Raw genomic sequence first — 11,580 nt, forward strand, 5'->3', positions numbered from 1 at the left:
ACTATTATTTACTAATTCTTATTAGACTCGTTAATAACATACCAATATTCAATTGTCAAGCGCATTGGCAATTTGTAGAAAATATCAATAAAAGAAAGATTTTGTTTAGAGCACATAATAATTAATCCTTAAAAAAAAAAACTTAAATGTTGAAAAAATATTAAGAACTTCTTTAATTTTTGAAATTTTTTTACAAAAAAATGATAGCTTAAAGAACCCATAAAAGAAAGAAAAGAATCAGTAAAAAATTTGACACACACTGACACTAGTAGTCCTAGAGTAGTACACGTCAGGGCACACGCAAATTGTTTGGCGCCGTTGCACGCCACGAATCACAATCAGGAATCTGCAAATTATTATTAATATAATAATAATAATAATAATAATTACAGTATAATATTGGAAATTCCCACGCAAAATTATGAAGGAAGGAAGGAAGGAAAGGCCTGGAAAGTAGGAAACCCTCCTTTCGTTTTCATCAATTACAGACCAATCAGTTTCCTTTCATTTCTCAACTCTCTTCCTCTTCCTATAAAAATTGTTTACTTACTCTCTCTCTCTCTCTCTCTCTCTCTCTCACCTTGTTCCATTTTTCAACAACAATTGAATCAATCATAAATTATAGAATCCCAGCAACAATCAGTAACACAACACAACACAACTCAACAACAATGAACAAACAACAGTATTGAATTTCCAAAAAAGGGAAAGGAAAGGAAAGGAATGGTGGGGTCGAGGCCCAGTCTACCTTCATGGGTAACTGCAGCAACTACCAGTACAAGGGTTGATTTTGAAGGAAACGTTTCATCCATGTCGAAATCTGTTTCTGATATGAATTTGGGGTTTGGAGAGAGGGCTTTCTCTGCCGCTGGCGCCGCTGCCATCTCCGCTATCCTCGTTAACCCTCTTGATATCGCCAAGGTGAAGGTGGTGGAACAATACAATACAATACAATCCACTTTCTTATGTACACCATTGCTGCTGCAAGCAACATTTCTTATATTTCTCTCTAATTTTCTGTGTTTTTAATTTCTCCCCATTTAATTTGATTGATAGTTACAATGGATTGGGGAGGGAGAATTTGAACCTTGGAAAGAACCACCCACGCACCAAAATGTGCTATGCTAGTTGAACTACAGTGGAGACCTCACCTCTTGCTCTGATAAAAATTACCAATTATTCCTAAAACAAAAAAAATTCAGCTATTAGGAAGGAATGCATGAATTTAATCATTATTATTCTAATACTCGTATGTATGTATGTATTTTTAGTCTTTAACTTGAACTTGAGGTTTCTATGACTATGACAATATTTTTGATGCGTATTATGTCCAGACAAGGTTGCAAGCACAGGCTGCGGGAGTTCCCTATCACTATCAGGGACCATGTCCTATGGCATGTTTTGACACAAACACGGTATGCTGCTTACAGTTACTGCTTCTTTTGTGATTCTTTTACTTGCAATAACAATACATACATACATACATACATTAGTTATTACTCTTTTTTTTTTTATCTTGGTTTCTCCCTCCGCAAGAAGGGATAGGAAACTTTAATCAATGTAGGTTATGTTGAAAAATGCTTGATGTCTTTTATGTTTTAGATGCTTCCCGATTTGAAGTCGACTACATCATCTGCACGTGCACTTCTCGGCTCTGGCTCTGAACCAGTATGCCCTTCAGATTGTAATCGGTATACGGGAACACTGGATGTTTTATACAAAGTCATACGTCAGGTTAGTAAACATACCTACATACATACATATATGGCTAGAGTGTATGGCATAATTTGTTTCACAACCTAAGTTTCCAAATACTTTTTGATGCTTAGCAGCTGGCCTCTTGCAAGTTGCAATGTCATTATACTTTCTAAAATGATAGAAGCAAATAAGCTTGCATTCTTTTGTTTTTCAAGGACAAGGAGGAGACTTCCGTATATCTACCCTTAAAAATCGTTTCTTTCAACCGAGTTGTGAATTGAATTTTTTCTAAACCATTGTCCTGTTCCTTAATAAAAGCTTTACACTCAGGATTCGGGATCTATTATTGATATACTGATGCAGGATTAGGTTTTTGAGGACTCATTGCTTAAGAGTATAAGGGAAAAAAGGGATTATGAAGTTTATTGCATTTTTAGGGATAGTTTTAACATTTACTGCTTGAATTTATCTCCTTTTACAAGTTTGTAGCCTTTCTGTAGCTTCATGAGTATTGCATACCAAATAAGTTTAGGATGTCAATCAATATGAAAATTGTATTTAATCAAGTTCATTAGTGTCATTGTAGCACATGCGTGACACTTACAATCAGGCTTCTTATGAATGCTGTTAAGTTGCTCTGTCCATGTCTTGCAGATGCACCTGTTATGTGCAGCTTAAAGATATATTTGTTTTTATATTATCAACTTTGTGTTTGGTGTGCAAATCACTTATCTCTAGAGGCTTCAAGGGGTGAATTTGTGCAGGAAGGCTTTACTAGGCTGTGGAGAGGCACAAATGCAAGCTTAGCATTGGCTGTACCAACTGTAAGTCTCCTAGATAGGAATTTGTTTTATAGTTTCTTCTCAGGATTGATCCAAGCATAACCTATTGTTTGTATCTTTTGTTGTTTGCTGTCTTGATGAAAGTTATTATTATTAATTGACAACCAGGTTGGCATCTACTTGCCTTGTTATGATATATTCCGTAATTCAATGGAAGAATTTACAATTCAGAATGCTCCAAACTTGACTCCATATGTCCCATTAGTTGCAGGGTCTGTTTCACGGTCATTAGCTTGTGTTTCTTGTTACCCTGTTGAACTGGCAAGGACCCGCATGCAGGTCAGTACTGTTGTATTTGTGTAACACTGAGCTTTTCATCCAAACAAGAACTTAGTTTTACTAGTCCTTGTACATTTAATAAATTTATAGGAGATTTGACTTTGAAAAAACAGAAATGGAAAAGAGAGAACAGGAAAGGAAAGGAGTAACTTCATTTGTATCGGGATTGCTTACATTGTGCTCATTTGAGAGAAACATATTTTCATTGGTATATATTAGGCTTAAAGAGTAAGCTAGGAAAAAAGTACAATTGTACTTGAAAAATTAAAGCTTTAAAAAGTTGTATATAAGCTAAACAGAAATTAGCTCTGTCAACAAGAACTACTTTTATGGAGAATTTGTGCTACATATGTGCAGGGAACTACTTTAATGGAGAATTGTTTTTGATTGATGTTCTTCGTTCTGGTTTTCTTGTCTTTTTAATATAGGCTTTTAAAGAAACCCAAATTGGGGTGAAGCCTCCAGGAGTGTGGAAGACATTGCTTGAGGTCATCAACCCAGTCAAGAGCACAAACCTACTTCAAAATTGTGAGTGTGTACTTCTGATATGATTTGTCTTGGGTCTATTGAGTTGTAAATAATGGAAGATCAGGATTAGGTGACAAGAACGGAGAGAAGAATGAAAGAAGAGATATTAGAAAATAAGTTTAGGAATTAGGACTCTAGTAATTAGTCCTTTGCTTGGATCCTTAGTATATAACATGATTACATCATTAAGTTAATATAACAAGACAACAAAAAATCCTTAGTCCCAAATCTATGGGGTTAGATATGGACCCTCAACAAGCTTATCATGGTTTCACATGTATTCTTACCCACCTTCCATGTTTACCCTTCCTCACTGGTAATGCTAACAGTCCCCTTGAAGTTGGAGTACATAGATAAGCATGCTTAGCTTGGAAGTCAATTGTCGAAAGAAAATGCATGCTAAGAACTTCAGAAGAATAACGACCAGTTGATCATTTGAGTGAACATAGAGATTGACAATTTGTTTCCTCTTCAATAAATCTTGACTGATGGTCAGATTTCTATGTGCTTGGTGTGCTCATGGAAAATAGGATTGTTAGCTTGTGGCTTATTTGTCACTAGTTGTAACATTTGTTTTATAGGTAACAAACATATCTTATTAAAAAAAAAGAAGCAGATGTACAAAAGAAGAATCTAAGGAGGACACAAGTCATATTACCCTCAAATAGCACATAAAATTACAAAACTAGCGCGTCCATAAAGGCATAGAGTGTATAAGGTCTATTCAGATCCAAACAGCTATCCCATAGCAACAAAATCTTTACTCATCCAATATTCGTAAATTGGATCTCCCATATTAGGGGGGTACCTGTCAAATGTTTTAATTTACATTTTCCTTGCAGAAAACTTTCACGCCATGTTCCCAAGCTAGACAGTTAAACTATTCAACTTCTTGTGATAATTGTTTTAAGCATACCCTCATCCTTAAGAAATGTTGGTTTTTCCTTAGCCATGGCTTCTGCAGTCATATCGAACACAATAAACACAAATTGGGACAAGAACCCAATCCAACGCAACCAAGCTGATTCAAACCAGAATTAGAAAGGGAAAAAAATGCGTCTAACAAAAAAAAAAAAAAAAGGTGCAACACACTCATAAGCTTACCAGTATAATAACTAGCATCACCAAACAACCAATAGCCAAGACAAGGACCTATAAAAGCAACAAACATCACAGAATTCTTACTTTTGAAGATTGAGTAACACAAATCCATAGAATTGAGAAAAAGCTTCATAAAATAAACAAATAACCAACATCTAGGTCCCCCCTAAAAAGTCCATTTGGTCCATATGGAAGTGATCCTGTCAATATCAGTAGCAAATCCCCAAAAAGTGCAGATTGAGAGAAGAGAGTTGAAATTTGGGGTTCGTCAGTTGAGTGTTTCAGATATCCTTTGGTGGCTTGGGAAAAGGTTTGCCTATCGCGCGAGTGGGGTGGGCTGGGAATTCAGAATTTGGCGTCTTTGATCAGGCCCTACTTGGGAAATGGCTCTGGAGGTTTGGCCATGAAACCACCCATCTGTGGCAAAGGGTCATAGCCATGAAATATGGGGAGGGAAAAGGGCGTTGGTGCACTAGAGCTAGTAGAAGGGCTCATGGTTGTGGGTTATGGCGGAGTATTAGTGAAGGGTGGGATACTTTCGCTAAGCATTTTTCTTTTGTGGTGGGGGATAGTTCTCGTATTCTTTTTTGGCATGATAAGTGGACTGGGAATGTTCCTCTTAAAATTCTTTATCCTTAGTTATTTTTGTGCTCAGCCAATAAGGAAGCTTGTATTTCTAAAGTGTTAAGCCCTCTAGTGGGTGATAATGACAGAGTGTGGAGTTTAAGATTTTATAGGGAATTCAATGATTGGGAGTTAGCGGCTTCCTACTCCCTTCTTCGTTTCATCCAAACCCATATCCTTAGGGGTGGAGGGTGTGACAGGCTTTGTTGGGATCTTAATGGAAGTGGGAAATTCGATATTAGGTCTTTTTATCATAAGATTCGAAATGCAGCTCCTTCCACTTTCCCTTGGAAGGGCATTTGGAAAGCTAAGGTTCCTAAAAGGATGGCTTTTTTTACGTGGATAGCAGCTCATGGTCAGATTCTTACCTTGGATAACCTTATGCTTCGTGGTTGCCCTTTGGCGAATTGCTGTTGTAATGCGGAGTCTTTGGATCACCTGTTACTTTTTTGTTCGATAGCTCATTCTTTGTGGATGTATATGCTTCGGCTGTTTGGAATCAATTGGGTCATGCCAGGTTCAGTGGCGGACTTATTATTTTGTTGGTATAATTGGCTTGAGAAGCATAGTTTTGATATTTGAAATTTGGTTTTAGGCTGTTTATTGTGGACCATTTGGACCGAACGGAATCGGCAGTCTTTTGAGGATGAGGGGAAAACTGTGGTTCAGTTATTAGAGCTTTGCCAACAGACCCTCTTTGATTGGTCTCGTTGTTGGGGTTTCTCGGATTGTTCTACCCTTATGGATTTTCTTTCATCTATTAGAATAGATTAGATGCTGCTTCTGTCTTTCTGTTTCTTTTTTTTCATTCATTCACTACCGTGAACTCCTTGTATTTTTCTTGCTTTTCTTTTATTAATAATATTATCTTCTTACTTGTAAAAAAAAAATTGGGGAAAATAAGAAATGAAGGGTAAAGGACTCGCATAATATGGCATCAAAATTTTTGAAATAAATCGCCACAATAGAAATGGTTGTCCCTACTGGTGCTGATGGCATCATATGAATGTTGAAGTTAGCATGCCCCTGTTATCTAACAATGACCACCAGATTGTTGTAATGGTTTTAGGGTTGGATAAGATTGCTTTGATGCCAAGTTGATTTGTAAAGTATGGAAGATTTGGGTTAGTTGAGAAGAAAGAGAGAAAAGAATGTAAGAAAAGAGATTGGAAAATAGGTTTAGGGCTCAATTTAATCCCTCAATTGTAGCATATCTAATATTTGAGTAATATGAAAATTACTAAAATAGCTAGTGCTAATGCTAAAAATGGTAATCCATGAAAATTAAAAATTTCATTGGATACTCAGAAGTCCTATTTGTATATTTCTTTCTTGGGTTTTATCAGATATATGATTCTCATTTTAACAGTGCAAAACTATCGTGTATTGTGGACCGGACTTGGAGCACAGCTTGCACGTGATGTTCCTTTCTCTGCAATCTGCTGGTCAACTCTTGAGCCGGTGAGAGATTATCTTTTTGAACATTTCAATGGAAACAGTATGATTTCTTATCATGTGTTGCTCCTGCACATATGTCCAACTTGGTGCCACTTTCTCTTGCTGCTTTGTGCAGATCCGAAGAAGAATTCTTGGACTGGTGGGTGATGAAGCCAGTGCACCCTGCATCCTTGGAGCAAACTTTTCTGCTGGTTTTGTTGCAGGAATCCTTGCAGCTGCTGCTACATGTCCGCTAGATGTGGCAAAAACCCGTCGGCAGATAGAGGTTTATTCCCCACCCCCATCCTAGTAAACAAGGTTTCTCTCCAAACTAGTTTGAAGAGAAGCTCTTCAAACTCCTATTTCTTTTTATTGGATGTGAAATTGAAAATCTAACCGTTAAACTACATAACACACATGTCAAATTTCGATCAAATTGGATGTTATTTACTATTCAATCAATAAACTTATTTTTTATGCATTATTTTAGACCACAAAAACTTGAAATTTAAACATATGATTGATAATGTATCTATTGATCTTTGATCTTCTTGAAATTTTGCAAACATAGAGGATATAATAAGAACATGTAATCCAATGGTTAGATTTATAAAATTCACATCCAATAAAAAGATGTCTGAGGAGTTTGAAGGGTTTAGAGAGAAACCTCTTCCCATTTTAGTGCTCTTTACTCTTTTCTACTCTTTCAACAAAGTAAAGAGACGAATATAAAACAAACCTGGCCACCAAATACAAGTGCATTATAAATTAGATAAAGATTGAAGAGAGTCAAGATAAAAGAACCAATAAAAAATGTTGTCAAACTCTTCTTCCATTTGTGGTTTTGAATATGCATAAATGACATGTACAGGGAATGGATCCAAACATTTGGCAGGTCCAAAATATGAAATATGGTCCAACGTATGGCAATTAGCTTCTATTAACAAAAAGTTTTCTTATGCTATAACATGGTGTGCAAGTTTTATTAGAGGAGGAAATCCTATCATCTCTCATAAACTCAACATAACATCGTATGCAAGTAATAGCCTGCCATCATGCTTTATGAAGGGTTACCTTAAACTTCCATGCATTTTCTAGTGACTGAGAACAAAATTGGAAGCATTAGAAACAGATAGTTGGCGACCTTTCTGACTTCTAAATACAAAATTACCTGATGAGAATTTACAATGAAATTTCTGTCGTTCAAATACATGTGAAATCTTTTCCCCCTCTGTCCTCTTTTACAAGTGAAATATTTGTTCACTACAGAAACAAAAGAACTGGAATCCTTGCATAAATTATAAGTTGGCTCCTTCTATGATTTGGCTGTTAACACGGTTTTCTTTTGTAAATTTAGAAAGATCCTGTGAGGGCATTAAAGATGACGACAAGGGAAACTTTGGTGGAAATTTGGAGGTATGTAGCAGTCTTTGGTATCTGATACAACTGTACGATTCCATCACTATTGCATCCAAAATTTCATTAACACAAAATTTTAACCATAGGATGATTCCATTTAGAGCATGTTTAATTCCTATATTAAAATTTATATTTTGATCTTCCAAATTGCTAGCATACGATACAAGCCTTAAACTTTTTGCTTGGATCAGGGATGGTGGAATGAAGGGGCTATTTACCGGAATTGGTCCCCGTATTGCTCGTGCTGGCCCCTCTGTTGGCATTGTTGTCTCCTTTTATGAAGTTGTAAAGTACGCTTTACACCAGAGGTACCTAACTCAATGATCAGGAGCCACTCCCTCAGCCTTTGGGATGACTAACATCAATGGTGCATACCTTTTACAAAGCTAACTGTTCTTTGCACATGGATGATTACATCAATGTTTGAAAGGAATAAACAGAGTTACACCAGGTCCTCTTACCAAGATGTTTCCAATAAACAGAGTTAGACAAGGTCCTACTTGAGGTTGATGTGCCTGCCATTGCAGGATGTTTGCAAAAATAAATTTCTTTTTCTGAAGTCTGAAGTACCAAGATCACAATACATTTTTCATCTCTTTTACATTTCAAAAGCTTGTTTTCAGCATTGTAACAGAATCTCTCTTCAATTGCAAGTACCAAAGATTCTTTAAGGCAATTTCTTTAGTACCACATCTTTAAGATGTTACTGTGCAAAATATAAAAGTAGTGGCTAGAAAATGTGCAGTTTACAAGATTTATATTGCACGCTTGAGAAGGTGTGAGCTGGGCATATGCTTGTGGCCAAGATACTTTCACAAAGTGATAAACAGAAAATAAATTGAAGACTGCTTTATAGGAAAGAATGTAAAATTATTTGTCTCATAATTTGGTGTGTTGGGCTGCTCAGTGTTACTGGGATGGATTTATTTACATCTCTTCTCTACTTTTTTTGGGTTATTCTATAATAGAGATGGATTGGGACCATCTTCAGTTTCTTCTTAATATATGACATTTATTCAGGGGGGAAAAAAATCATTCACCAAAATAAGAATGCCATTCAATTAATTTGCCAAAACAAATGAACGCCACCAACAATCAATGAAAAAGAGAGGAAAATTATCCCCAATATCATATTCATATATCTATGCTATGCACAAAGCAATTCATGTATTCATCTAAAAATCTTATATTTCCTTGTCCTTGCTAGAAGTAGAACTAGAAGCCGTAGGAAGAGGCATCAAGAGGATGGATGAGGTATGTGAGCACCAGCGCCAGAAGCATCAGCACGTATGCAATCCCTTGGTCAATTGAAGTACCTGAATACAACAATGTCCGCATGAATGAATCACATTTTTCAACGCATATATAATAAATAATATAGCGCTTATTTGCTTGAATCACACGCAAAGAAATTCAATTTTGGGTTCTTAGATAGTAATGTAGGAAACAAAAATTTCTAATCTGTAAGATTTCGTCAATAGAATTATATTAAAAATGAATTTTGAACAAACAAGATACAAGATACAACACCCAAATAGCTAAAATAAGAGAAAACAATGCGTAGGTAAGGAACACTTTGAACATCCAAAAAGAAAAAAAGAGCAAACTTTTCGGATCTACAGAAGGCAATGAAAGAAAGAAGTGTATATTAATATAATAATACCATCGCTGGTGGGAGCAGGAGCTGGAGCTGGAGCTGGAGAATGAGCCTCAACCACAATGGCAAATAGTAGAGCAAAAATGAGCACTACCCCAATAACACCACCACTTGATGATGAAGAACCAAAACACACTGCCATTTTAATTGAGACACAGACACAGACACACAGAGAGATATGAAAATGAGAACGAGAACGAGAACGAGAATGATTTGTGAATTGTGTGGGAGAAAGTTTGGTTAATATAAATATATAAATAGAGGGTCTGGCCCTTGGAGAGGAATCCGGCTGGCCACAATGTTGTATGTATATTCAATATTTTATAACGTTAAATAATTACTAATTTTTTTGACTCTGGGTCTACCTTTTCATTTTTTTTTTTTTTTTACTATTTACAATTTACAAGGCCATGTGGTGGTTTTGTTTTATTTCAATTTTTTTTTTTTATCTTGTTTTTGGGTACAGTATAGATCCACTCCACTTTGTCAGCTTCTATAATTGGAGTGGGACCTACCATTTGTATTGTACCCCCCAACAAATTTTAACGGCTAAAATGTTTTTTTTTTTTTTTTGAGAATCAACGGCTAAAATGCTTGATATCTTATTTTTTTCAAAATTTTAATTATTTATTTATAATTGTTGGGACACTGCAAAACTGTGATAAATCATCCAACTGACCAATATTCAAACTTGACATATAGCGAAATTCTTATTAGAAATTAATGTAATCCACTTCATTTGTTTGATTTGGAAAAAAAAAAATCAATAGTAAGATATCCAAACATTTTGTTTGGATTCCCTCTTGCACGGTTACTTTTCAGCCTTGTTGGCACTCAAATTCAAATTTTAAATTGAGTTTAAATAATCATGATAGACTCTGAGGTGACAATAACTCATTTAAATTATAAAATTTGAGAATTTATCCTGTAGTAGTTTGGATAAGGTTGTTCCTTTTTTTTTTTTTTTTTTTTAAAGCTCATATTTGAAGAAAATTTTCAAAAGTTTACTATGAATGTCCCAATTTTTGTGATATTTCATGAAAATAGCCAGAGTTATATTTAAATTTAAAAAAAAAGGGTATGGAATCTCATTTTACTCCTACCGAATATCTTTTTTTTTTTTTTTTTTTCCTTTGAGCCTGAGCCTGGGGGCTGTGGCATTTTCTAGCTCTGGTGAGAGGGAAACAAGTTGGCATCCTAGGGCTAGGAGTAGCCAGGGCATTTGCATAGTTTTCATCTACAATACTCAGCAAGTTAAACAGCTTCTAGGTGTAGGGCCTGCCTATCGTTTGATGTCTTTACTCTTTACTCATTGCCATTGTCTCTCTCTCTCTCTCTCTCTCTCTCTGACACCATAATTAGTTAATTACTCGTTGGTTGGGTGAATTTTCAAATTCAAAGAGACGTTGAAGAAAAAAAAAAGACACTGCCAAGTTGGCACCTCTTTACAGCTTCACGTTATCATTTATTAATGACAATTTGGCTACAAACCAACTTTGGGTTTGGTTAAGAAGGAATAATCAAGGGAAAGAAAATTACACTTTTCTTTCGGTTTCACAAATCATATTACTATATTTTTTTATTATTTGACTCTAACTTCTTTAAAATTGGAAGACATGTAGAATACGTTTGGATCCAGCTTCTTTTAGCTGCGTCCACGTTTTTTTTTTTTTTTTTTCAACGCGTGTTTGTTACTGTTCATTGGCCATGAACAGTGATTTTAGGCCAATGAACAGTAACTTCTGGAATGAACATTATTTTTTACCCCCTTTAAAAATTATTTTGCTACAATATTTTCAGTTTTCAGCAATAAGTTCTATCCAAACGGAATCGTAGAGTAACCTTTGATTTATTTTTTTTTTTTTTTGAGGAAAACCACCTTTGAATTTGGATATACTAAAAACAAAGGTGTTCACCTTTGATTTTCACATTAAAGAGGCTTATTTTTTTGGTCCACATACAAGACAACCAGTAAGTGGTTAGAGATCCGGTAGC

At 35.5% G+C, this 11,580-nt stretch overlaps 2 protein-coding genes across 4 annotated transcripts; one reads left to right on the top strand and one right to left on the bottom strand.

Annotated features, from left to right (window-relative positions):
* Positions 1 to 421: 421 nt before the first annotated feature.
* Positions 422 to 8,628, top strand: LOC142615616 (mitochondrial carrier protein MTM1-like). 3 transcript variants are annotated; one of them, XM_075788356.1, is made up of 10 exons: positions 422 to 921; positions 1,335 to 1,415; positions 1,603 to 1,734; positions 2,463 to 2,522; positions 2,649 to 2,819; positions 3,248 to 3,347; positions 6,442 to 6,533; positions 6,646 to 6,795; positions 7,867 to 7,925; positions 8,120 to 8,628. In XM_075788356.1, exons 1-10 carry the CDS (start codon positions 724 to 726, stop codon positions 8,250 to 8,252), a joined length of 1,176 nt encoding a protein of 391 aa, XP_075644471.1. In that variant the 5' UTR covers positions 422 to 723; the 3' UTR covers positions 8,253 to 8,628. The 3 variants fall into 3 exon arrangements, 2 of the variants coding, with proteins under 2 accessions (XP_075644471.1, XP_075644470.1); XM_075788355.1 differs by having other exon boundaries at positions 424 to 927; XR_012840797.1 differs by having other exon boundaries at positions 581 to 927; positions 6,646 to 6,827.
* Positions 8,629 to 8,963: 335 nt separating this feature from the next.
* On the bottom strand, positions 8,964 to 9,871 carry LOC142615617 (arabinogalactan protein 41-like). The gene is made up of 2 exons (XM_075788357.1): positions 9,592 to 9,871; positions 8,964 to 9,244 (listed from the first exon to the last, which is right to left on the bottom strand). The coding sequence occupies exons 1-2, from the start codon at positions 9,725 to 9,727 to the stop codon at positions 9,144 to 9,146; spliced, it is 237 nt and encodes a 78-aa protein (XP_075644472.1). The 5' UTR covers positions 9,728 to 9,871; the 3' UTR covers positions 8,964 to 9,143.
* Between the last annotated feature and the right edge of the window lie 1,709 nt (positions 9,872 to 11,580).

The sequence above is a fragment of the Castanea sativa genome, chromosome 11, assembly GCF_040712315.1.
Source record: "Castanea sativa cultivar Marrone di Chiusa Pesio chromosome 11, ASM4071231v1".
Taxonomy (NCBI): Eukaryota; Viridiplantae; Streptophyta; class Magnoliopsida; order Fagales; family Fagaceae; genus Castanea; species Castanea sativa.